Source organism: Pseudochaenichthys georgianus, chromosome 4 (assembly GCF_902827115.2).
Source record: "Pseudochaenichthys georgianus chromosome 4, fPseGeo1.2, whole genome shotgun sequence".
Lineage (NCBI taxonomy): Eukaryota > Metazoa > Chordata > Actinopteri > Perciformes > Channichthyidae > Pseudochaenichthys > Pseudochaenichthys georgianus.
The window spans coordinates 7,807-35,745 of NC_047506.1; the positions used below are offsets into that span (position 1 = coordinate 7,807).

A 27,939-nucleotide genomic window follows, 5' to 3' on the forward strand; every position below is an offset into this window, starting at 1 on the left:
TGATTCTGAGGTCCCTTTGCAGGTTTCAGGGTGCTTTGATGCGTCATTTCAAATGATGTCATCGGATCAAAGCTCTGACGTAATCATGAGGTCATCAGATCAATGTTTGTATATATACAGTCTGTGGTTTGAACGTTCGCTCGCTAAGCCCCGCCCCCGAACAACGCTGCCGTGTTGTTTCTACGGAAGCCCCGTGTTGTTTTTTGAAATCAAGGCAAAAGCATCTACTGTCAAAAATGAGAAAGAACACAGAAAGAAATTGCCGATTTTGTGAATTCCTGATCTATAATGTGAATAATGCATTGGCTCAATGGATTTGTATCTTTAATTGATGTATACTGTTAAACATATGTAACATTTGAACACTTACATTACCACAGATCCACATAAACAAAACTAGCCTAAATCTCTCTGTTTTTATGTTTTGAATTTGTATTTTAAATATTTTTTATGATAATGTTCTCGATTTGATTTTCTAAATGTATTATTTATCATTATGTATTTAGATTTAAATGCATTATGCACAAAACAATTGGGAAATGTACAAATTATATCCCAGGTGTTGATGATACATTCCTCTCATTTTACATTCAGCCGGTAGTCCAGAAGATGGCAGCAGAGCTCTTAAAATATTTAATTATGATCTAATATTACCACTTTACACACTTTATGTGAGACTTGCAGAGGTCAGAGAAAAGTCTGCAAAAAGAGGAGAAAGTTATTCAAGTATAATATATATATATACGTGACAGATATAAACAAACTGAGGTATTTAACAATATAAGGAGGTATACGCATTAATAACAGCAGTATATAAATTGAATATAGCCTATATCAGGTATACAAATATCCATTATAATACAGACATTGTCGACAAAATTAATATGAATATACCATATACAGTATGTTGTTATTGACATCTTAGATACTCAATTAAAGTACAAATAACTCAAACATATACGTAAGTACAGTACTTATAATAAAACATAATATAATAATACATAATATATAATCATAATAAAATACATAGGCTATTTTTTGATTTTCTCTTTGGACCATTTTATTCTATGACAATTGAGATTCCGATGTTTCTTCAGTTGTCAGTTATCGCCCCTGAACGCACCTTGTCCACAGTTTCTATAGCAACGGGACACAGCACGATGGCTAATGTCTTCTAGCTGAACACAGCATCGGGACTTTATGAATAAACGTTGTGAATTGGGCAGAAATGGTGAGTTAAAAACCCTCCGTTCAGTCCTCATTGTGTAAACACACTACCCGATGACATTCAGCTTCAGCACGGGTTGGATATGAAACGCTTCAACGGACAAAACCGAAAAGTGTTTGCTAACGGAAGCATAGCAAACACAGGCTATCAGTTAGCATAGCAGTTAGCTTTACCAACCGTTAGACTCGTTACAATGACTAATAACTAAATAACTAATTAAAAGTAAAAACAACATTTACAACTATAATAATTGGTGGCAACTAACACGATTGGCGTTGACTGCCTGGCTGAATTTGTAACGTTTTATCGTTACCTTAAATGTAATTCTAAATACTGTTTACAATCACATACTACATTTAACTTTAAATAGACGTTGGAGAAGTACTCAGATCTCTTGTACTTAAGTCAAAGTAGAAGTACTCAGATCTTGTACTTAAGTAAAAGTAGAAGTACTCAGGTCTTGTACTTAAGTAAAAATAGAAGTACTCAGGTCTTGTACTTGAGTAAAAGTAGAAGTACTCAGATGTTGTACTTGAGTAAAAGTAGAAGTACTCAGACCAGTACCAGAGTGTAGGAATACTCTGTTAAAGTAAAAGTCCTGCATTCAAAATGTCCCTCAAGTGAAAGTAGAAAAGTATTCTCGTCAAAATATAGTACAATGTAATATAGTGAAAGACAGTAAAAGTAGTCGTTGTGCAGATTGGTCCATTTCAGAATAATATATATGATATGTTTTATAATGATTGATCATGAAAGTGTTCTCAAAGCTGGTGAAGGTGCAGCTAGTCTGAAGTACTTTGTAGACTGCAGGGTAGCTGGTGGAGGTGCAGCTAGTCTGAAGTACTTTGTAGACTGCAGGGTAGCTGGTGGAGGTGCAGCTAGTCTGAAGTACTTTGTAGACTGCAGGGTAGCTGGTGAAGGTGCAGCTAGTCTGAAGTACTTTGTAGACTGCAGGGTAGCTGGTGGAGGTGCAGCTAGTCTGAAGTACTTTGTAGACTGCAGGGTAGCTGGTGAAGGTGCAGCTTGTCTGAAGTACTTTGTAGACTGCAGGGTAGCTGGTGGATTCACTCCAGGTGGAACTAAAGTCTGATTCAACACTTGATTAGATTTCACATCATTCATCCACATCTGTGAAGTAACTAAAGGGATTAAATACATCTAGTGGAGTAGAAGTACACCATTTACCTCTGAACTGTAGTGGAGTAGAAGAAACACTACATTTTAACATGCCAACTACAAATGCACACATGCATTTGATGTATATTTTAATATACATAACAGCTAGGAACAAGCACTGACGTTAACTACATTTAATCATATAGCCTACTGTACTTAAGTACAATTTTGAGATATTATTATTTTATTTTATTTCTTTTATTGAAATATTTTTGCTACTTTGTTCTTCTACCCCACTACAATTCAAAGGTTAAAAGTGTACTTGCATTACCTATAATAACTCACGCGGTCTCTACAAGTTGATGATCAAAATGAAAACACTGATAGAAGGTGGGATAACAATATCACACATGTGAAACACTGAAACACGGAGCATCGTGAACAGATAACATCAGAAATGAGATCAAGCACCTGGGAGATGTCGTTAACGCTGGAACAGAACGTCCTCTGCAACTAATTGAAATGTTGTTGACACACGGGCACAGAGACTACTTAAACTTTATGATTTGGACTGAGTCATATTTTCTTATTGACCATTCAATTTCTATACACAATGATCTTTGTGACAGATTATCATAGCCTCGTGTTTTAAAGTGACATTATGATCTTTTTTTAGGTCCCTTTTGTTACCTAAAATATGGGTTATCATGTGTGCCTCGTTGTCCCTCTGACGTGTTCTCTTTCCTTGGCATTTTCAGGAGGAAAGATACGCCTTTCTCACCGAGTGGTACGACCCGACTGCAGCTCTGCTGAGGCGCTACCAACTCTTCTACTACCCACAAGCCAAGTCAGTGGAAATGGTGAGCATTCACTACTGCTAATACTATTTATTTAATATGACAGAGGCTGCTTCAACTTTCTTAGGCTTCTTTTGTAATTGACACAAAACATCTGTACAAATAGGACTTGAATCCCAAATGGCACATAACTACGCAATTTACAACAAGTTGAGGAGTCTCAACATTTGAATATTCAAGAAGAATAACAGGATTTGTATTCCATGAATGTATTTTCCCGCTGCTTCACAGCTCAGGTTACAGGACTGCTTCAGTAGCACAGAGTGGAGCATATTGAAAAGACCTCAGTGACTCCACCGAGCTGTCCTCTCCTGCCTCTCATTCTGTGCCCGGAACGTTCCTGTGAGGAAACGAACCAGAGTTTTCCCAAATCAGAAACCCTGGATGACAGGCGAAGTGCGGCTTCTCATCAGAGAGCGCAACGCCACTTTCAGATCAGGGGACAGAGAGAAGTACAGCACTGCTCGAGGAAATCTCAAGAGGGGAATTCAAGCTGCTAAGGAGAGCTACAGGAGAAACCTTGAGGGTCACATCTCAGATAACAACCCACGGCAAATAGGGCAGGGAATACAGAACCTCACAAATGACCAGGGCAGAATCACTACCACGGTCCATGCTGACGCCTTGCTAGCAGAGGAATCAAACAGCTTCTTTGCACGGTTTGAGGCAGTCAGACAAACAGCGCCCCCTCCAGTCTACAGCAGCACCTCACTAACACTTCATCAACACCAAGTGAGACGAGAACTGAGGTTAGTGAACCCCACTTGTGTCATGTGCGGACCAACTATCTGAGATGTTCACCAGGATTTTGAATCTCTCCCTGACCCAAGCCATCATCCCTCATGCTTAAAATCAGCAATCATAATCCCCGCCCCCAAAACAACAGCAGCCTAAATAACTTCAGGCCCATTGCCCTAATATCGGTGGTTATGAAATGCTTTGAGCGGCTGGTCTCACATCACATCAAGGCCTGCCTCCCCCCAGCCTTCGATCCTCATCAGTTTGCCTTCAGGCCAAACCGCTCCACGGAGGATCCCATTGCCATAACCCTCCACACCACAGTCCACACACAGGCATGAACAAAATCTTTCAAAGCTTCGCCCATTCACTTGAACGGGGTGACGTAGAAGATTTTGAATCTTCGCCGAACTGCATTGTGGGGAGCGGAGCATGGCTTTGCATCGTGAGCATCAAAAGTTGAGCAATGTTCAACTTTTGATGCTCCCGATGCTTTCGAAGCTGGCATCAGCCAATCGAATCCCGTTTATGCAAATCCCGCCAGTACAAGCGCTAGCCAATCAAACCGCGTGTAAGCAGGGAGAGCCAGACCGCAATTTCCTCATATTCCAAACGAGAAGTTACGGTAGCAAATCACCCGGTTCTTTACGACCAGAACTAATAACGGGATACAAACCGGAGGAACCAGGCATGGAGGGAGGTGGCAGAGACAGTGGGTGGAACTGGTAGGTTTTCGCCTGTTTGGGGAGTTTATATCCAGTTTACTTCGTTTTAACATCGCTATTGCTTTGTATGCCGGGGGCTTGAGATTCATGTGATTGGTTGTTGGTCGCAAAAAATCGCCAAGCTTCAGACACGCCCAGCATCAAGATTTTTTTCATGCCTGTGTGTGGACGGGGCGTTAGCCACCTGGAACATCCAGGACACTATGCTCGGCTTCTCTTCATAGATTACAGCTCAGCCTTCAACACCTTCATCCCAGTGACATCCTCATCAATAAACGTCTTGACCTCCACCTGCCCCCTCCACCTGTGCCTGGATAAAGGATTTCCTCACAAACAGACCACAATGTGTGAAACTGGGCTCCCATCTCTCTTCCACCCTAACACCCAGCACTGGCTCTCCCCAGGGCTGTGTGCTGAGTCCACTCCTGTGTGCCTTATTCACGCACGACTGCTCTCCCACCTACCCACTTTGAATTGCCTTGTGTTGAAAGGTGCTATATAAATAAACTTGCCTTGCCTTGCCTTGCCTTGCCCTTCAAACACCATCATTAAATATGCAGACGACACCACCGTCATCGGGCTCGTCTCAGGAGGTGCTGAGACAGCCTATGACAGCCTATAGAGAGGAGGTGGTGCGCGGTCAACAACCTCCTGCTAAACTCAATAAAAACGAAATAAATTATTATCGATTTCAGGAGAACCAGCATAGACCACGCCCCCCTCTACATTAACGGGGACTGTGTAGAGAGGGTGCCTTCATTTAAATTCCTGGGAGTCCACAATTCCCAGGAGCTCACCTGGTCCACAAACACCACGGCAGTGATAAAGAAGGCCCAGCAGCGACTGCACTTCCTGAGGCTGCTCAGAAAGAACCAGAAGCTGCTGGTGACCTTCTATCGCTCTCCAGTTGAGTGCGTCCTCACATACTGCATCTCTGCTTGGTATGCAGGGTGCTCGGCTGCCGACGGGAAGGCTCTGCAGAGGGTCGTTAACACAGCCCAGAGGCTTATTGGCTGCCCTCCCTGGAAGACATCACCAGGTCTCGCTGCCTCAGGAGGACCTGTTCCATCCTGAAGGACTCATCCCACCCAGCCCGTCATGTGTTCGACCTGCTGCCCTCGGGCCGGCGCGACCGTTCACTGAAAGCCCGCACCTCCAGACTCACAAACAGTTTCTTCCCATGGGCCATTAGGACATTACACACACACACATAACCCCCCACACTGTGCAATAATCATGATCTGTCTCTATGTATACACTGTAATATTTATCATATATATTTTATCATAATTCTATTTATTTATTTATTAATCCTGGTCATCTACATGACCATCCGAAGCTGTGTGCACTACTTGCTGGTCGAAACCGTCAGACCTTTTAATCTGTGTTTTAATATGTCTGTTTTTAAAGCAGTGACTATACATCTCGTTGTATTCTGTACAATGACGATAAAAGCTTTTGAATTAGAATTTTGAGGTTAACCCTCTCTGGGATATTTCTCATAGTAATTGTATCCCGCTCAAGTCTACCGCTATATAATATTATTAAATGGCCAATGTGTTTTGTTTTTTGCCTTTTTAGTTTGATGTTAAAAACCAGCGAATATTTTTGAGAAAGACCAAATATGAAGACCTCCATCAGGAGGACCTGTTCGTCGGGAATCGAGTGAACGTGTTTTCACGGCAGCTTAATCTGATCGATTATGGAGATCAATACACGGCGAACAAACTGGGCAGCAAAAAAGAAAGGTACTGCTGTCACACGCCTCACAGCCTGACATCACCGTGCTGGACTGCTCACAGACATTATTAGATTCAATTAGATTTGATATACTTTATTCATCCCAATTATTTTTGTGTGACAGCGGGATGTAAACAAGGCATTGCACATTAATTAAAATATATAAAATAATAGAATACTAAAAAAATTAAACACAAACAGTACATATATACAGATTGTTTACTTTCGTAACATAGGGACATCACTGTGTAACACTCGTGCTTCTATTGGCTACCGATCCAACACATTGTACGTGATAGGCTAAGGGGCGGGACAGCTATAAGCGTTTGACCAATCACAACGTAGCCGGCCAGTTAACCAATCAGAGCAGAATGGGCTTTGGTTTGAGACAGAGGGTGAAAAGAGGCAGTATGAGAAAAATAAAGAGCTTTCTGAACATTAAAGCATGCAGACATGTAGAGACACTACATACTGATATACACCTGAACATCAGCAGGAGAGGACTCTTTAAAGTAGAGACACTACATACTGATATACACCTGAACTTCAGCAGGAGAGGACTCTTTAAAGTAGAGACACTACATACTGATATACACCTGAACATCAGCAGGAGAGGACTCTTTAAAGTAGAGACACTACATACTGATATACACCTGAACATCAGCAGGAGAGGACTCTTTAAAGTAGAGACACTACATACTGATATACACCTGAACATCAGCAGGAGAGAACTCTTTAAAGTAGAGACACTACATACTGATATACACCTGAACATCAGCTGGAGAGCACTCTTTAAAGTAGAGACACTACATACTGATATACACCTGAACATCCGCAGGAGAGGACTCTTTAAAGTAGAGACACTACATACTGATATACACCTGAACTTCAGCAGGAGAGGACTCTTTAAAGTAGAGACACTACATACTGATATACACCTGAACATCAGCAGGAGAGGACTCTTTAAAGTAGAGACACTACATACTGATATACACCTGAACATCAGCAGGAGAGGACTCTTTAAAGTAGAGACACTACATACTGATATACATCTGAACAACAGCAGGAGGGGACTCTTTAAAGTAGAGACACTACATACTGATATACACCTGAACATCAGCAGGAGAGGACTCTTTAAAGTAGAGACACTACATACTGATATACACCTGAACATCAGCTGGAGAGGACTCTTTAAAGTGGAGACACTACATACTGATATACAACTGAACATCAGCAGGAGAGGACTCTTTAAAGTAGAGTCACTACATACTGATATACACCTGAACATCAGCAGGAGAGGACTCTTTAAAGTAGAGACACTACATACTGATATACACCTGAACATCAGCAGGAGAGGACTCTTTAAAGTAGAGACACTACATACTGATATACACCTGAACATCAGCAGGAGAGGACTCTTTAAAGTAGAGACACTACATACTGATATACACCTGAACATCAGCAGGAGAGGACTCTTTAAAGTAGAGACACTACATACTGATATACACCTGAACATCAGCAGGAGAGGACTCTTTAAAGTAGAGACACTACATGCTGATATACACCTGAACATCAGCAGGAGAGGACTCTTTAAAGTAGAGACACTACATACTGATATACACCTGAAAATGAGCAGAATATGTCCTCTTCAAAAAGGATTCATATTGGTAAGTGTAAAACGTTGCCTTTTACTGGCTTAAATCTCTGGCTTTTGTTTCTCTCCATTTTCCAGAACTCTTGCTTTGATAAAGCCAGATGTTGTCACCAAGCTCGGAGATGTCCTTGAGTCGATATACTCCTCCAACCTGATCGTGACCAAAGCTAAAATGACTTCGCTAACATGGTAAGTGCACAAATGTCTGTGTGTGTTTAAATGACTGTACACTGCTTATATCTCAGTGTTGTTTACCATGTATGATTTTTAAACTGATCTGAACCTATGTGTCTGCGTCTCTGCTGAGTTACTAATAATACTGCAATTAATATTGTGGAAGTGTGTGAGAGTCATGGAGGCAGACACAGGCTGTTTTGTGCCACACACACACACACACACACACACACACACACACACAAACAGATGGATGGCATTACATTAGGAACATATGGCGTTCAAGCAGAGGACGAGGGTGCCGTTTAATCACCGCTTTATCAGCTGCTCAATAATGGGGAAAATATAATTTCACAACAATCTCAGTCTTAGATAATGAGTACAATGTGCAATTTCTACTTTGACATTTGATTATCAGGTACACTTTTCATTTGGAAGTCCTGAGATACAAGTGAGCATTCTTGAAGTCTGATTCGACTGGGTTTTTCTCCTGTGTTTATTATTTAAGAAAAGGTGAAGGGAAAATATTTTACCACGATAATCTTTCTACATTTTTCTTTTTCAACTGTGACATTTTTGTCTTTTTTGTTGTTTGTCATTTCAATACCTCTTTCAGCCACAAGAGGCTGTAGTGCACCACTCGTCTACAAGGTCCCTAACGAGTCATGTCTTCCTCCCATTAGGTTTTTTCTTTCTGTGTTAGCAACTTATGTAACATTACTTAATATTTGTATTAATTGTAAAACGCTTTCCCCCCTTTTTTCACAAATGATTATGCTGTCTTTTGTTTTACTTGCACTTAAGTCATGACCACAGGAAACAGTTTAGAACAGACTTAAAACATTATGATTGCTGGACTTTCGTCTGGTATAGTGTTTCTACATTTATATGTTAAAGAATTTGACAAGCATAAGATAGATTGAATCCTTCCTGTGCAAGGCTAACTACATTCTTAGTCAAAGCAGTTTTCTCCATAATTGGCACTACTTCGTAAGATTATATCTCTTTTTTTTTAGAAACATCCATGGGATTTATTAGTTACACACCAATAAAATAGGGTTACTTATTTTTATTACTGATTAGTCTGACCTTCTCCACACCGCCAAGCAGGGGCACTCCTTGCGAACAGGCAATGCGGGCAACTGCTTGGGGCCCCGGAGCAGAAGGTGGCCCCCAAAGAAGGTAGATTAAGAAGGTCCACAGCAACGACAACATGAAACACCCTTTAATTTACTGCAACGACATGTCAGGAAACCCCCTCGAGGTGGCCCCATGCATAGCGCGCCGTAAAATGCTGCTTCTCATCTTAAGTTTTGTTGCCTTGCTCCGCTCCAGGGGGGTGGGGGGGGCTGTCGGCTGTGCGTGGTGATGAAAAGCTGGTTCGAGGGCCCCCCACCACCGACTCTAGGATCGCCACTGCCGCCAAGTAATAAAATACTGCCGTAAAAATACAGGGTCTAAGTAAACTAAAATGTTAACGTTAAACTTGTTTTAACTGAAGGAAATTTCTCCCAATGTTGAAAGTTTTTGGGTGAAATGTTATTTTATTTCAGTGCATTCCTGTGATTGGTTTTTTTCCCCAAGCAATTACAAAGTTGAGAACATAAATGCTAAAAAAAAGTTTTTTCATTTGATCTATTAATTTATATCTTTCTCTAGTTATTTTTATTATTATTTGTGATCCAATTAATCAGAGTTAAAGTAAAAGGAGATTTCTTCGGATAATAGAGATGTCTCGATAATACTGGAATACAATTGATTTGATCGTTTTGTTTGTTGGGATGTATAATTGTCAAAACAGGTGTGAGGTTCAGTATTTGAAGATGTCTTCTGTTAAACCTTCTGGCTGCCAAAAGGAAACCAAAACGTTTTGTAAAGAAAGGATTAAAATATTGTTGACCTCTGTAAATGTCTTTGTCAGCACAAAATGTCTACTCAGAATAACTCAGATAATGTGGCCATTTATTAACTCCAAGGTTTATGGTGTTCTTGCATTACAGGAGGCAAGCGGCGGACTTCTATGCGGAACATCAGTCGAAGCCTTTCTTCAAGTGAGTGCCTGTAAATGATTTGCCAGTCTTGAGCCAGCAGAGAACACTTCTGGTATCCGGCGGCCACTATCATTAACAGGATGTGTGGAAATGATCCTAATGACATTGGAGTGACATTCGGACATATTTAAAGGGATAGTTTGGATGTTTTGAAGTGTTGTAATATGAGGTAACTTTCCACTGTCAGTGTGTCGTACATGCCGTTTGTGGAAAGAGAAAGAGAAGTGATGGAAGGAAGCCAAGCAATGTACTGCTGTGGAAGTCTTTAGATTCAAACCATTAATATCACCCAGGAATGCAATTTACCATTTACAGTCCCCTGGTCTCTAGGTCAACCATTTTTGGAGTGTGGTTTGGTTTAATGCTTGAAAAAAGGTCTGTGGTTGACACAAGGTAGAGAGATTTTAAGAGAAGTACCCCACTTGTGACTTTTGAAGCTTAAATATTTCTTAAAAATGGCGGTCGCTAACAAGCGATTAATTGGGACGACTAAATGTCATCACGCTGAACATTAGCCACCTTTAGCTTAGTGGTGTTGACGTGAAGTCATGTGACTCTGCTGTAGTTCCTTTATAGCCCAACATTAGCCACCTTTAGCTTAGCGGTGGTGACGTGAAGTCATGTGACCATGCTGTAGTTCTTTCATAGCCCAACATTAGCTACCTTTAGCTTGGCGGTGGTGACGTGAAGTCATGTGACCGTGCTGTAGTTCCTTTATAGCCCAACATTAGCCACCTTAAGCTTAGCGGTGGTGGCGTGAAGACATGTGACCGTGCTGTAGTTCCTTTATAGCCCAACATTAGCCTCCTTTAGCTTAGTGGTGGTGACGTGAACTCATGTGACCGTGCTGTAGTTCCTTTATAGCCCAACATTAGCCTCCTTTAGCTTAGCGGTGGTGACGTGAAGTCATGTGACCGTGCTGTAGTTCCTTTATAGCCCAACATTAGCCTCCTTTAGCTTAGCGGTGGTGACGTGAAGTCATGTGACCGTGCTGTAGTTCCTTTATAGCCCAACATTAGCCTCCTTTAGCTTAGCGGTGGTGACGTGAAGTCATGTGACCGTGCTGTAGTTCCTTTATAGCCCAACATTAGCCACCTTTAGCTTAGCGGTGGTGACGTGAAGTCATGTGACCGTGCTGTAGTTCCTTTATAGCCCAACATTAGCCACCTTTAGCTTAGCGGTGGTGACGTGAAGTCATGTGACCGTACTGTAGTTCCTTTATAGCCCAACATTAGTCGCCTTTAGCTTAGCGGTGGTGACGTGAAGTCATGTGACGTGCTGTAGTTCCTTTATAGCCCAACATTAGCCACCTTTAGCTTAGCGGTGGTGACATGTAGTCATGTGACCGTGCTGTAGTTCCTTTATATCCCAACATTAGCCTCCTTTAGCTTAGCGGTGGTGACGTGAAGTCCTGTGACCGTGCTGTAGTTCCTTTATAGCCCAACATTAGCCACCTTTAGCTTAGCGGTGGTGACGTGAAGTCATGTGACCGTGCTGTAGTTCCTTTATAGCCCAACATTAGCCACCTTTAGCTTAGCGGTGGTGACGTGAAGTTATGTGACCGTGCTGTAGTTCCTTTATAGCCCAACATTAGCCACCTTTAGCTTAGTGGTAGTGACGTGAAGTCATGTGACCGTGCTGTAGTTCCTTTATAGCCCAACATTAGCCGCCTTTAGCTTAGCGGTGGTGACATGTAGTCGTGTGACCGTGCTGTAGTTCTTTAATAACCTAACGTTAGCTTTTTTTAACTTTTAGATTAGATTACATTTACTCTACAAAGTTAGTAGAGTTACTTTCATATGTGGAGCTTTTCTTGCTAAACTAAATATGTATGTAAAATAAACACTGGTTTGCAACATAACTTATTTTCTGCAATAATCCAAACACTAATGTAATGACAGCAAGGTAAAGCTGTGGAAATATTCTAAATATAGCTCGTACTTAAACTGATATAGATATTTCTAGGTGTTAAATATGTCCACAGCAGTACTTTGCTTAGCTTCCTGCCAGGTCTGTTTCTATTGTATATAATATAATACACTGACTCTTGAGAAGTAGCTACATCCAAACCCTCTTCAAACTAATCTGAATGAATCCCTTTGCTGACTTCCTGCTTGTAGGAATTCCACTTATCTGCTTTATGTCCTTGCTCTTCGTTTTTTTTTGCAGTAACCTGGTGCAGTTTGTGTCTTCTGGTCCCGTGGTTGCCATGGAGCTGATGGGTGATGAGGCCATGTCGATCTGGAGGAGGATCCTGGGCCCCGGAGACTCTGCTGTTGCTCGGAAAGAGGCTCCAGAGAGCGTTCGAGCCAAGTTGGGAACAGATGGCGTCAAAAATGTTGGTCATGGCTCCGACTCAATTGCCGCAGCAGCAAGAGTAAGAGAGTGGATTTGAAGAGGCCCTCTAATGCTTTTTTGGGGTTCCCTTTTCCTGTAGTGTGTTTATATAGTGCATGTAAATGGTCTTCAAAGGCTAAAATCTCTCTCCCACACACTCTCCCCCCCTGCCTGAAACACCTCCATTGTTTACTTCCTGAACATGGTGACACCACTTTGTTACACTCGCGCTGCTATTGGCTAGCGCTCCAACACATTGCACGTGATAGGCTAAGGGGCGGGACATCTTTAAGCGGTTGACCAATCACAACAGAGCACCAGACACCTCTTTGTAACACTCACGCTTCTATTGGCTAGCGCTTCAACACATCGTACGTGATAGGCTAAGGGGCGGGACAGCTCTAAGTGGTTGACCAATCACAACAGAGCCGGCCAGCTAACCAATCAGAGCAGACTGGGCTCTGGTTTCAGACAGAGGGTGAAAAGAGGTGCTGCAGCACAGGCAGTATGAGACAAATAAAGAGCTTTTTGAACATTAGAGCATGGAGACATGACTTGTTTTTATTATGTTTGTTTCATTAGGAGCTGGAATTCTTTTTCCCTTCAACAATTGGCCATGGACCCTCGAATACAGCCATCTTTACAGACTGCACATGCTGCATAATCAAACCTCACGCCATAACAGCAGGTGAGGATCATTTCTATTTGCATTTTAATTGTTATTATGTGTTGTTTGTCTTTGTCCTGGTGTGTTTTTGTATGCATCGCTAAACAGTCACAAGTGACCTGAAATGTTTTTTCTCTCTTTATTTAACGTCCGATTTACAAACAACACGGCAGTATATATTAATGATATCATATATTTGTGTTACATTAAATTATATACCAAAAAATGAAGTGAAACAATATAATAAGAATACAAAATATATAATAATATAAATTATCTACATTTTAAAGGTCACCTATCGTGCTATTTGTAGGCAATAGCACAGGTCTCAGATATATACAAATATATAAAAAATATGTCTATGAAGTGTTTTGCTCCAAATACCAAACAGATCACCCATTCTAGCCATGCCTCATATCCCTCTGTTTCACTTCCTGTTTCAAAAGGGCTGATTTGGGTATAAAGCTTTAAAAAGGAGGGGTCTGAGCTCATGCGGGACCCGGCAGCTACTGTCTAAACTAAATGCTGCCGTGATGAAACGCCATATCATGGATTATCAAGGCTCTGAAACAGTCTGGAGCTCAAAGGCTTTCTCTCTTGCCGGTTATACCACAAGGTGACTTCCTTTTTACTTCCTGCTTCTTCACACACATGCTCTCCAGTGCAGGTTAGCTCTGAGTGTTAGCGATGCTAATGTAAACACCGACCATATTACGTCCAAAACAGTCGGGCATTGTTTCTGATAGCAACGTTTCTGATTGGGCCGTGGGTCCACATTTCAGATGTTACGTCATATTCCAGTTTCCCAGGTGAGGTCTTTAAATGTTTCCTTGTGTCGGTCCAAAACCAAAAGATATTCCATCTAATATAATATAAATCCGATAAAAGCAGACAAGCTCCATATTTTAAAGACTGAAAGCAGTATTTAAAAAAATGTTTGCATGAAAAAAGTTCCTTTTAACCATTTCAAAATAATCAAAATAGTTAACAATTATTTTTCAGTTTTTCGACTACACATTGCAGCTCTATTTTATACTCACATACTTTCAGGAAATTCCTTAAAAACAGTGGGGCTCTCTTGAAGTTGGCTTTGCGTGTACAATATTCTGCCATTTTGAGAATTGTGCTCAGCAACAGTCGTTCTCCACTGACTTATATCTTCTTTCACACGTGTCTGTAAGTGTATTTCTGTCACACAAAGGGCGCTACATAGTTACCTCATTTAGCTTTTGTATTTTTCCAAATCCCTGCCCTGATCCGGTGGAGCATGCCACTCCAGCTCTGACCTGTGAAATGTGAAATTCTTTGGACCGAGCTGAAGCATGCACACAGGACGCTGTTGACTGAGTTGGAGGGTTGTTCTGCACATATCATTACAATAAACAAACTCACCGCGGTCCCTTATAAATTCATTTAATCTTTACTTCTGATTGGATCTCTTTACTCCTCAGTGGTCGTTCGCCTGGTATCTGATCTGGACCAGGGTTATATCTAGTTTCCATGGATGTCTTTGTGCTCTCTGGGCTGTGTTCTCTTTCTATTTTTAGCCATGCTAACGGCATGTCTTTAAGGGCGGCAATGCAGTCGGTGAGTGACTTTGGAGATCCCCTGACTTTTCCATTCAGCGCCACCATCTGGTTCTATTTGTCCTGCAATGAACGAATACCTTTTAAACAAATTAGATTTAGCTATTGACGATTAAGGTAAGTTATAGAGCACAAAAACAACATTGTAAAAACATAAAACATAAAACAAGTTAAAAGGCTTCTGGGTAAGCAGCTGTAAAAAGTAGTGTTTTCTTTTTAGTTTATTCCATTTGTGGGGAGCATAAAAACTAAAGGTTAAGACCATGAACCTGGTGAACATGATACTTGCTTCACATCAGCATTGTCAATGTCATTGTGAGCATGAAAGCGTGTTGACGCATAGCCTTGCAGTTCTGCTGCATTTCTCCGCCCCTTATGCCGTGTGTTCACAACTAATGCAAAGTTCATTTTCACCCTTCTTTTGCAGGATGATTTTGTTTATTTCCATTACTTTACGTGGCTTAAATCATCTGGTTTACTACATTGTTTGAACAAAAACAAATTTTCAGTGATTTAGTTGCAATGAATAGTTAAAAAAGCAACGAAAAACGAAAGGCAAACATCTTTTAAAATACTTGTTTTCTACAGGGGGTCCGCGGGCTCTTAAAAAGTATTAAAAGTTGATAAATCAATTTAGTGAAAATGAAGGCTATTAAAAAGTATGAAACGGTATTTCCCAAGGTGTTACATTTTGTAGCTTGTTTTCAATACGTATCTAAATGGTCCAGAGAGGTTGTGTTCTACAGTCTACCTGAATGTAGTCATGGCGTAGGTGTGTAGTGTGATTCTGTGGAGTTTATTGATGGCATCCCGTTGGGTTTGACGTCATCTGAACAGGACGTCGCGCGCTCACTGCTTGATAGCACGAAGGTCCGTTTACGCCGGTTGTTAAACATCATCGTTACGGGGAAATGCAAGTCTGCGTCCAAACGGTTGGAAGATAAGGAGGAAGGACAATCAATACTGTATATAGTCAATGTGAGGTGAAGTGTGTCGCCAACAGTGGGACTAACGCCGTTATTTTTGGCAGTAACTAGTACTCTAACACATTACTTTTTAAATTCAGTAACTCAGTTACCGTTACTACATGGTGCGTTACTGCGTTAGTTTTTTTATATAGTCAACAGCCAGGCGAACAGAGATGAGAACTGTACTTAAGTACAGTACTTGAGTAAATGTACTTAGATACTTCCTGTGTCACATGCGGAGACGGGCTGTGGGCGTGTTTGTGTTGTTTACTAACAAGACTATCATGGCGGCGGCGGAGCTCAAGTCTAGTTTCTCCACCTGGAGATATTCTCACTATTTCACTTTTGTCGAGCACAAAGAAAAGAACGTTTTAGTTAAATGTAAGTTGTGTCCTGGCGGGTCAAAGAGCCTATCTACTGCCCAAACCAGTCATTCAAATCTCTCAAAACATCTGCAAAAACAACATGCTGGGACGAAGCTAGTAGCTAAGACCACAGAGACTCAGCCGACGCCACTCCACCTCCACCTGCACCTAAGCAGCAGCGGCTGGATTTTAACCAAGGGACTGCTAGCCAGGGAAAAGTCGATAAAGCCATTGCACGGTATGTTGTAGAACTCATGCAGGCTATTGCTACAGTGCAGTCACCCGCTTTCAGGGAGCTAGTTAGCATGATAGCATGTCCGGGCGGCATATGGGACGGGACACTTTTTCCAACTACCTGGAGAAAGAATATACAAAAATGTAAAGCCAGCTAATATCGATGCTATCCAGATTGCATATAATGCATGTCAAGTTGATCAACAGATTGTATTATTCTCCAATGCAATAACAGTACTGAAATGAAGGCTATAAGGGCATTAATATAATGGGAGCCCTTTTTTAAGTAACTAAAACGTTACTTTTCACAGTAACGCATTACTTTATGCTGTAAGTAATCAGTAAAGTAACTGAGTTACTTTTGAAATGAAGTAACTAGTAATGGTAACTAGTTACTGGTTTTCAGTAACTAGCACAACACTGGTCGCCATGGTAACCGGTTAGAACTCCAAGTGGCGATGAGGTCTTAAAATGTATGGAAAGGGTCTTAAAAAAAGTCTTGAAAGGTTTTACATTTGACTTCAGGATTCCTGCGTGTACCCTGTTCTAAATTGAGATTGGATCGATAAGGGCTAACATTGTAGCTGCTACATCAACTCATAAAAAGAAATATCTATATTAAGCACAAGTATACACATTTATATCAATATAATTTGTAAACTTACCAGCACTTAAGGTGTTTATTCTATAGATGTTTTTCTACATTTCTAATTAAACAACGGCAGTGTCGTCTCAATGCTGATGGGCTTAGCATCACACAATAAATGCACTTTTAACATTAGCTTTGTATGTAATCGACCCACAGTAAAAATCTGATTCACTCCTGGTAACAATACACGTTTATACCTCTTCAGAATGACTTAAACAAGTGACTGGATTATCTTACTTTGACTTTAATTAACAAGCAAGTCCCTCGATATCTTAATCCCTTCTTTGAGTTAGAGCTGATAATTTTATGTAAATCTCTTAAAACTAAATTCCACGAGGCAAACATGAAAACATTGCTTTCTAGGAGGACAGTTTCTGTCGGAGACACACACCCTTGCTTGCAATGTTTATTTAAAGAACAGAAAAGAAGTATCATCATTTGAAATGACTCATCAGGTGTTCATGTGTTATCAAAGGTTGCATAATCCCCTTCATTGCAGGACGTGTTTTACCCAATGGCACAAATCCTTCCTGTACGATAAAGAGCGTGCGTGTGCCAGGATCCCGGTTCTCTGCAAGCTGCTCACTGCCCAAACCCAGCCACACCTAAATGGAACGAAGCCATGTTTAATGTTTCTTTTTACTGCAGTTACACCTGTGCTTTTCCCTGCTCCGACTAGAAAGCCGTGAGAAAGGTCGATGAGAGAGCCCATTAGAAAAACCTGCCAAAGTGTGGACATGCTTCGTTTTGCTGCAGGGCATCATTGAGCAACTGTTTAACCCTCCGTCTGCTGCAGCATTTGAAAACAGAGAACGCATTGTATGAATGGTGTGAAATAATACTCGATGGTTATCACTACACCAGTTGTATTTTAATTTAGGTTCTGTCAGTTTGTCAAGTGTTACACAATGTCTACTTGTCGTTAAAGCACATGTTATTTGAACGCACGTTAGGCCTGTTTCCAAGTTTGTGTAACCTTCAGCCCACAAGTTTATCTCTGCTCTTTCTGGTTTGGCTGGTATTTGTTTACAGCATATTTGTAAGCAGGCTTTGCAGTCTACGGTATCACTGCCTTTGCTCCAATATGCACCTTTTTTGGACTGCAATTTGTATTTTTCAAATAGAGATATTTGTCACGGTTTAAAAACTAATAGGCGTGCTTTGATTTGTAGTGATATCACTCGGGAGCGTGCGTGGTTTCCTGAGCAGGCACACCGTTGGCAAAGTGGTCATGGAGCGGAGACGCAAGACGACCATAACATAACACCAAACAACAGAGAGATACAGAATAAACTAAAACAGGCACAGAACAACAATAAAGACACAACACTATCCCATTAAGGCACAAAGCGTCCACTAAGAGACACACAATGACCACAACAATACACAAAACAACCACATAGACGCACAACATTATCTAGAAGACAAACAAAACAACCAAAAAGACATTTAAAATACACAGTCATAAAGCTACTGCATTGAGTCACACAAATGACCTAAAAGATAGACCTTAAAGACGCACAAAACAACCCAAAAAAGAAACGCTTATCACAGAGCCGCACAACTACAGCAAGGAGACACGACATGACTTAAACACAAGACAAACCACAAGGTGACAGGGTTTCTACGATAGACACAAACCACCAGTCACACAAGTCCTGTTTGTGTCTCCTTGTTCACCTGTGACGTTTTGTGTGTCTGTTAATGTACTGTGTGTGTGTGTGTGTGTGTGTGTGTGTGTGTGTGTGTGTGTGTGTGTGTGTGTGTGTGTGTGTGTGTGTGTGTGTGTGTGTGTGTGTGTGTGTGTGTGTGTGTGTGTGTGTGTGTGTGTGTGTGTGTTGGGGGGGGCTCCTGTGTGTCTGTGCCCAGGGGCCCATTGCCTCATAATAATCCGCCCATGCTCTTGAGCTACAAACTGCGCTACAGCTACGTGCGCCGAGCCCGGCCAATCACAGCGCAGATAAGGGAAGCATAGTGGCTGAAAATGCACTCAGACATGACTGGAATAGAGAAGCTTCTGTTGCCAGGCACCCAGAATAGGATCTCCTAGCAACAGCACCAGCCGTGTGTGTGTGTGTGTGTGTGTGTGTGTGTGTGTGTGTGTGTGTGTGTGTGTGTGTGTGTGTGTGTGTGTGTGTGTGTGTGTGTGTGTGTGTGTGTGTGTGTGTGTGTGTGTGTGTGTGTGTGTGTGTGTGTGTGTGTGTGTGTGTGTGTGTGTGTGTGTGTGTGTGTGTGTGTGTGTGTGTGTGTCCTCGGGGAGGGCACACAGGACCGGCAAGGTGATTACTTACCTAACACACAGAGAGAGAGAGGAGAGAGAAATGTTTAGAGTTATACCTACCCTGTATCCTGGCTGACGGGAACACAGCCTACTTTTTATCAGGATGTGAGAGGGAGATAATGAGGCTGGCGCCCTCGTTCGATTATGCGTGTCTGCAGCTGTGTGACCTTCACTGTCACCGCTGCACCTTTGTCACTGTGGATGTGACATTTATTTTCCTTTTTTTCATAACAATAATGTACTGCGTCATGGATGAAAGGATGAGCGCTGTATCTCGCTCTGGTTACTGTCTCCTCTCTCCCACAGAAAAGACATCTGTAAGACAATATCCCTGTGCTCTGACTGCACAATCTGAGGTCATGGCAACATTAGATAACATTTAACAGGAGCACGATGGCGGCTTCAAAGCACATTCAGTACTTAAATATGAAGAATATTGGGATGAGAACTGTTTTACTTGAAAGGGAACCTCCAATCTGGACCCTACTTTCCCCTGTTTTTCTGTCTTAGTGTATAATAGGGATTTTTTTAATTGATCAGGCTAAAAGGTGAACATTCGTCAATGTACGACCACTAAAAAACATGCCTAAATAAATGCCTGATATCATTATGGAAAGCCGCCAACAGAAGTTACCTTCAACTTCACAAATAAAAAACATGATAACATAACATTAATGGTTTAATAGGAGCAAGATGACGGCTTCAAAGCACATTCAGTACGTAAATATGAAGAATAATCCGATTTTAAGTGTTTTATACGGTGGCACTGAAGTGCAAGACACCACAGCATTTCACAAAACGCTGCAGGATTTCACAAAACCATGACACAGGCAGTGTGGTTTGTACTTGTTTAATTTTTGTCCAGTTTCTGAACAGATATGAGGAGCTGTGAGCTCTGAGTGCTAACAGCTAACGGCTGTCGGGTGCTGACCAATCACGAAGCGTCATTTCTTGACTGGCAGCAAAAACAACCAATCACAGCAGTGCTTCTCTGGCTGGCTCTGTCCAATCACAAACAAGAAGTGTTCTCCCTAAAGGAATACCCTTTCCGTCCAATGTGAAATGCTGCGGCGTTTTCTGAAATGCTGCGTTGTCTTGCCCTTCAGAGCCACCGTAGTTTTTTGAAGGGAACTTCAATCCGGACTCTATTTTCCATGTTTTTCAGTCTCAGTGTATAATAGAGACAACATTTTTGGAAGTTAGTCCACAATACATGCTGAAATGTAATCCGTGAAGTGAATAATGAGGACAACAATTTTTGAGATTGGTTCAGCATTTACCGAGCGTTGCAGGTGCCGAACAGGCTGAAATGTAATCCTTTCATCCATGTACGTCCACTAAAAGCGTGTTTTTGTTTCTGAATCAAGGCCCTGTTGTTACACATGCTTGACAACATTATGAAAAGCAGCCAAAAGAGAAATCAAGAGGTTGTTTTATTTGTTTGTTGTCCTGTCTAGGTTTGCTCAAGTAGAAGTGGTACAAATCAGCTAAATATTCAGCCATGACATCGAGAATATTTTAGATAACAAGTCACATTGTACAAGTTTCTGAATGAGACAATTACAACCAGAGTGGATCAAGTGGAAGACTGAAAGTGAAAAGGTTTTATATCTCTGCCGGTCCTCTCCATGATGTTGTTGTTGGCATAAACACATTTTTAGTGAACGAACATTAATCGATACAACTTTTTTTTATCTAGCATTTTTTTATACACAAAAGTAGGTTAACAAGTGCAAACACAACGGCCCCAAACATTTCCATTAGTAAGGCAAGTTTATTTATATAGCATCTTTCAGCACCAGGCATTTCAAGGTGCTTTACAAAAATGAAAGACATTCAGACAAAGGCATTTAAAATCAGTAAAAGATAATAAAAGAAACATTAAAACAAAAACAAAAAATGAAAGACATTCAGACAAAGGCATTTAAAATCAGTCATTAAAAAGAAAAGCTAATAAAATAAACATTAAAAGATAACAGTGCAGTCTAAGATATGAATAGTTCAATTCTTTCGGTTCTTGATTTTTAATTTATTCACAGAACCTCTCTTTGGAAATCCGAACATTTCCGTCCCGATTGTTAATTTAGACTGATTGTTTTCACCATGTTATGCTAGTAAAGACGCTAATACAAAAACACAAATAGGCCAGTAACACATCTTCACCAACTTGACAGCATTTAGAAAACAGACAGTCGGCTAATGGCAGCCTGTTTTAGCGGAACTTTTATTGCATAATTAATCACAAAAATTCTAAAAACAAGTTCAAAGGTTGAAAAACACCAACGCTTCACTTCTAAATCAACTGTGTAGGATTTTTATAGAAGACCTTTGGTTGGTTTCACATTGAAGCGTATAGCAATAAACACCTAGCTTGCCAATCTGTGTAACTCATAAAAAGTTGTAGATATGACCCGGCTTTCATGTGTCCGCAGGTCTGACCGGGAAGATCCTGAACTCCATATCTGCAGCTGGGTTTCAAATCTCGGCTCTTCAGATGGTAACTAATTATTCTCCTGTGCTAAAGTCTTGGAAAGTTTGTCCCATTTGATGTCGTAAACAAAGAGGCTGTCCTATCCTTTCACCATCTTAATATGAGTTGTATGATTGATATGTATAATAAACAGCCTTTATACAGCAGTGGAAAAAAAAAGAAAGAAAAGTACTACACCACACTGTGAAAATACTCAATTTAAAATAACACTACTGCACTAGGCGCTTTCACAACGGAGTACTTTTCCCGTTTAGTTCCTGGAATTTTGCGTTCACACCAAAAAGATAACTTAGTTCAGAGAACTTTCCCCCCCATTGTAGTCCCTGCTAGAGAGGTGGGACTATCCTGGGGAGAAAAAAGTACCAATTTCGATTGGCTGGGCGAATTGCAAACCACGCCCCGTAAAACTCTGAAAAGTTTGATGAAGCCACCATTGTATTTGCTGGCATTAGCATTATTAGCATTAGCCCCGCGCACCAACGCAGAGAGACTAACTTGTGGCAACACAACCATAAAACATGGGAGCGGTGGAGATGAGGAGGTGTCGGCGTTCTGGCGATTTACTCGGAAGGCTTCTACTGAAGCCAGTCCCCAACTCCGGGGACTTCCGGCCGGAGACTCCGGGTGGCAGTATACGCCGTGAAGTGGTTTGCGGCCTGCCAGTAAACCCAAAGCAGAAGAAGAAGAAGAAGAAGAAGAAGTGACGTCAGCGGCTTCATTTGCCTAATCCTCCCTCAGTGAACTTATTCCGGTGTGAACGCGATCGGCTCTTAGTTCCATGGGGGTACTAAGTGCTGGGCACTAACGGCCCGTCCACACAGCGGCGTGCGTTGAAAGCTTCACCATTCACTTTGAATGGGGTGACGTCACTTTTCGCCCAACTGCATTGTGGGAAGCGACGCGGAGCTTTGCTGGCGTGGCTCGCTGCAAAAGTTGAGCAATGTTCAACTTTTGATGCCTCGGCAGAAGCGTCAGCCAATCGAATCATATGCCAGTACAAGCTCTAGCCAATCAAACCGCTGCTTGTGTGTCAGGGGCGGGAGATTCATGTGATTGGTTGTTGGTCGAGCTTCAGACACGCCCGCCGGCAAGCTTCAACGCACGCCGCCGTGTGGATGCTGCGTAAGTGCTGGGCACTAAGTACGGCAAAGTACTTGGTATGAAAGCGGCTATTGAGAAAAGTACTTCAGTTAAAGTATTCAAGTAAGATGAGGAAAATGTACTCAAAATATCTGGAGGAACAGTACCCTTTGCAGAAGAACTCGAGAAATATAAAATATGTTAAAGCAAAAGCAATAAATCTTCACATTTCCATTTCAAATATTTTCAAAAAGCGTCTTAATTCATGTACATTTTCTGTTAACCCACTCGTGGTTTTAGTGACTTAAATATAATGTTGGATGGTTTAATCTATACCAAATAATCATATTGTAAAGTTTTTCTGGGTCAAAATCTGAATGTATAAAGTATATAAAGTCAATACATTTTGTGCAGTAAAAAGTACCAAATTGGCTTACAAAATGTAGTACAGTAGAAGTAGTATACAATCACAAATGTTAAGTGTAAGTACCTCAAATGTGTACTTAAGTGCAGCACTAGATTAAATGTACTCAGTTACCCTCCGCCACTGCCCATATATTACATTACATTGCATTTAGCTGACGCTTTTATCCAAAGCGACTTACAATAAGTGCGATCGACCAAGAAGATACAACCTTGAAGAAAACAGAATCATAAATACATCAGGCTTCATAGAGCCAAACATTTCAAGTGCTACTCAACTGGCTTTAGGTAAGCCAGTCCTTTTATTAGTATATAAGTGCTTTGTTAATAGTTATATTGCTCGAGGTGGAGTCGAAAGAGATGAGTTTTCAGTCTGCGCCAGAAGGTGTGTAAGCTATCTGCTGTCCTGATGTCAATGGGGAGCTCATTCCACCATCTTGGAGCCAGGATAGCAAACCCACGTGTTTCTGCTGATGGGAACTTGGGTCCCCCTCGCAGTGAGGGTGCAGCGAGCCGTTTGGTTGATGCAGATCGGAGTGCACGTGCTGGGGTGTACGGTTTAACCATGTACTGGATGTAGGAAGGGCAAGATCCATTCGCAGCATGGTACGCAAGTACCATTGTCTTGAAGTGGATTCTAGCAGTTACTGGAAGCCAGTGGAGGGAGCGGAGGAGCGGCGTGGTGTGGGAGAATGTAGGAAGGTTGAAGACCAGACGAGCCGCTGCATTCTGGATAAGCTGCAGAGGTCGGATGGCACATGCAGGTAGACCAGCCAGGAGGGAGTTGCAGTAGTCTAGGCGTGAGATGACAAGAGCCTGGAGCAGAACCTGCGTCGCTTTCTGGGTCAGCTGGGGACGCATCCCCCTGATGTTGTAAAGCGTGTATCTGCAGCAGCGGGTTGTAGCAGCGATGTTTGCAGTGAAGGACAGGTTGTTATCTAGGGTCACACCCAGATTCCTTGCAGTCTGGGTCGGGGAAACAATCGAGGTGCCGATGTTGATTGTCAGGTCAAGAGTGGGACAATCTTTTCCCGGAAGGAAAAGCAGTTCAGTCTTGTCAAGGTTGAGCTTGAGGTGATGAGCGGACATCCACTGAGAGATGTCAGCTAAACAAGCAGAGATGCGAGCGACGACCTGGGTCTTTGAGCGGGGAAAGGACAGGATTAATTGGGTGTCGTCAGCGTAGCAGTGGTATGAAAAACCATGCGGGCTAATGACAGATCCGAGCGAGTTTGTGTACAAGGAGAAGAGGAGGGGACCAAGAACAGAGCCCTGAGGGACCCCTGTAGTTAATTGACAAGGGTCGGACTCGGACCCTCTCCAAGTAACCCTGTAGGTGCGGTCTTTGAGGTACGAGGTGAGGAGGGAAAGTGCAGAGCCTGAAACTCCAAGTTCTTGGAGAGTGCGAAGGAGGATCTGATGGTTCACCGTGTCGAATGCAGCAGACAGGTCCAACAGGATGAGGACAGAGGAGAGGGAGGCTGCTTTGGCCGTGTGCAGTTCCTCAGAGACAGCAAGGAGGGCAGTTTCTGTGGAGTGAGGTTGTTCTGATGGAGATAGCAGGAGAGTTGTTTAAAGACGGCGCGTTCAAGTGTTTTAGACAGGAGCTGTCCTTGTGTAACCAATACGTGCTCAGTATTGATTCCTGTGATCCGACCTGACCTCATAATTGAATCGCTGCAAACAGTGACCTCTCTCAGTGCATCCGTCAGAAGGGATGCATTCTGGGCCGCTGTAGGACAGGAATAAATCAATGCCGGTTTCATCTCTGGAGCTACATTCAGAGCATGTTGTGCATTAATGGGAATTAAATAAAAAGAATATTAACAATTCATGCAGCGCCTTTGTTCTGAGGACGTGATTTCACAGCCTCGATGTTCCTAAGACATTAGTTAGTCACTGTGTGGAGAAATAATCTAAGCAACACTCAGTGAGGTGTTTCTGTTGGAGTAGATCTGAATCAGGATACCTTTATTCGTCCCACATTGTTACGGCAAGTAAAGAGCCAAAGATAGCTTAAAGGTCCCCTATTACACTGTTTTCCATCAATATATCACAGGTCTCAGATATATCCAGAGCCTGTCTCTGATTGGCTGAAACACCAAACAGATCATTGCAGCATTACCCATAATCCCCTCTGTTTCAGCCCTGTTTCTAAAGTGCTGATTCTCCGTCGGTTACTTTAGATGAAAACAAGGAGCCCCTCCCCACGTCCCTCTGAGAGACATTTGGTTACAAAGAACTCAATGGAGCTCTAGAGGAGATTCGGGTGATAAGGGGGGGGGGGGGGGGGGGGGGGTACCTTGGTTGCTGATTGGCTAACGGTTACACAAGACAACACATCGTTATGACATCACAAAGTGGCCAAAATCTGATCAGCTAATTTTCAGACAGGTTTTTATAGAAATGGATAAGGACAAAAAGTGGTGCTGTGGTGTTCACGGGTAGGACTACGTTATAGGAAGAGCTTTCCTCCAGCGGCCGTTTCATGGCGTGTCCCGGACCGGCAAAAAGCGCGTTGCTCCACATCTTTCTGTTGTCTAGAGATGGAGCCCAGTAGCTGCGAAGCGATGACTCGTTTTTATGTCCGCCAACGGACATGATTTCTCTGGCCGATTTCCAACGAGAGACGTATAACGGTGTAACGGCTGTGTGTCGCTAAACGTCGCTATGGAAACCACACGATGTAGGCTCATGGAAGTAGTTTCGGTAGGCTAGTGGCGTGTGTAGGCCACTGGATACTTTGTGATTAGGCACGTTTTGTTTGATCGTTGTTTGATCGTGAAATCAAACACGCCTATTGACCAATCAGAGAGCTTGCTCAAACCTATGTGTTATAGAATATTAATTAAGAAGCATGGATAAAATATTAAAACCCAATTTAGAAAATAAATAACATCCAGTACCAGTTGTTAGGTAGCAGCCAGCTGTGGATATTATTATTCCAAGGGATTTGCAACAGTATACTGCACTTGGTTTTTTGGTATATCCAGATTTCATGTAAATAATTTTCTATATCTTAATAGTTTCAATTGTTTTTATTGTTTTTTCTTACTAATTATCTTCTTTAACTGTGTTTATGTATGCACCATGTACGCCAAGACACATTCCTCCTATGTGTTAACCTACTTGGTAATAAACCCGTTTCAGTTTCTGATTCTGAGTCGATAGCATTAAAGGAATTACTTTAATCGTATTTTCTTCATGTTTAATTTCTTTGAGCGCATTATCCATATTACATTTCTTCTTCCTCACAGTTTAACTTGGACCGGGCGAATGCAGAGGAATTTTATGAAGTTTACAAAGGGGTTGTCACGGAGTACGCTGTGAGTATAAACAAGGCTTTGTTGTGCCATCACTTCTAGCACCTGCACTATATATCTGTCAGTGTTACCTTTGAGAATAAACACACACACACACACTGCAAAATCTCTGGTAATGATCTTAAAGAGTGACAAAGATTTCACAGATTTGTTTTCAGTTGAGCCATTGTGTATTTATACAGAAGCACCTCGAGACAAGTGAGAACAAATACAAGTATTATACATTTTTTTTTTACCTGTGTTTATGACTGAACATCAGTTTTAAAAAAGGCTTTGCAAAGAAGTTTTTTAAATCTGTAAAACTATAGAAAAAAGCTTTTGCCTGAGTCACCGTTCTAAAAAAATAAAAGGTGATTTTAAATCTGAAGAACGGGTAGGAAGAAAATAATTTGGCCAGGATCATTTATCAAAGTAACTCACTATTTCCTCTTTGAAGATATGATCAAAGGAACAACGCATATCCTGTTTTTCACCTGTCACGAAGACACAGAGACACAAATATTAATTTCAGACTTATAAAATAGATGTATTATTGTTGACTTTTTCTCTCTTGCCTCTCTGGGCTTCCTTGAATATATTACCAGTATTATCAGTACATGTTTTTAATTTCCTGTGTCCCTCAGAGCATGGTGACCGAGCTGTGCTCCGGGCCCTGCATGGTGCTGGAGATCCACGGAGAAAACACACCAAAGACCTTCAGAGACTTCTGTGGGCCCGCCGATCCAGTGAGTCAAACTATATTAAATATCATCATTATAGCCCAGAGCAGAAGCGAGCCTGATGAGTACTATGATCGGTTAAATGTGGTGGAAATCAATATATCATCAGCAAATAATTATCCATCTGCCATCCGTGCTTTATAGGTCCCCTAGTATACTGTTCTTCATCAATATATCACAGGTCTCAGATATATACACCAACAGATCATTGCAGCATTACCCATAATCCCCTCTGTTTCAGCCCTGTTGCAAAAGTGCTGATTCACTGTCTGTTACTTTAGATGAAAATAAGGAGCCCCTCCCCACGCCCCTCTGAGAGACATTTGGTTACAAAGAACTCAATGGTGCTCTAGGAGGAGATTCAGGTGATAAGGGGGGGGGGGGGGGGTTACCTTGGTTGCTGATTGGCTAATGGTTACACAAGACAACACATCGTTATGACATCATCAAGTGGCCAAAATCTGATCAGCTCATTTTCAGACAGGTTTTTATAGAAATGGATCAAAAAGAGAGAGAATCTTTGTTCCTGAAAC

General features: G+C 41.8%; 1 protein-coding gene across 1 annotated transcript in view; it reads left to right on the forward strand.

The window, feature by feature from the left end:
- Window positions 1-1,134: 1,134 nt before the first annotated feature.
- Window positions 1,135-27,939, forward strand: part of nme7 (NME/NM23 family member 7) — a 50,838-nt gene continuing 24,033 nt past the window's right edge. The window contains exons 1-10 of the mRNA XM_034081959.2: window positions 1,135-1,231; window positions 3,103-3,204; window positions 6,246-6,412; window positions 8,137-8,247; window positions 10,233-10,283; window positions 12,453-12,660; window positions 13,203-13,308; window positions 21,803-21,867; window positions 26,622-26,690; window positions 27,311-27,412. Coding sequence (XP_033937850.1) covers window positions 1,229-1,231; window positions 3,103-3,204; window positions 6,246-6,412; window positions 8,137-8,247; window positions 10,233-10,283; window positions 12,453-12,660; window positions 13,203-13,308; window positions 21,803-21,867; window positions 26,622-26,690; window positions 27,311-27,412 — 984 coding nt within the window. The 5' untranslated portion in view covers window positions 1,135-1,228. The remainder of the gene's footprint in view (window positions 1,232-3,102; window positions 3,205-6,245; window positions 6,413-8,136; window positions 8,248-10,232; window positions 10,284-12,452; window positions 12,661-13,202; window positions 13,309-21,802; window positions 21,868-26,621; window positions 26,691-27,310; window positions 27,413-27,939) is intronic.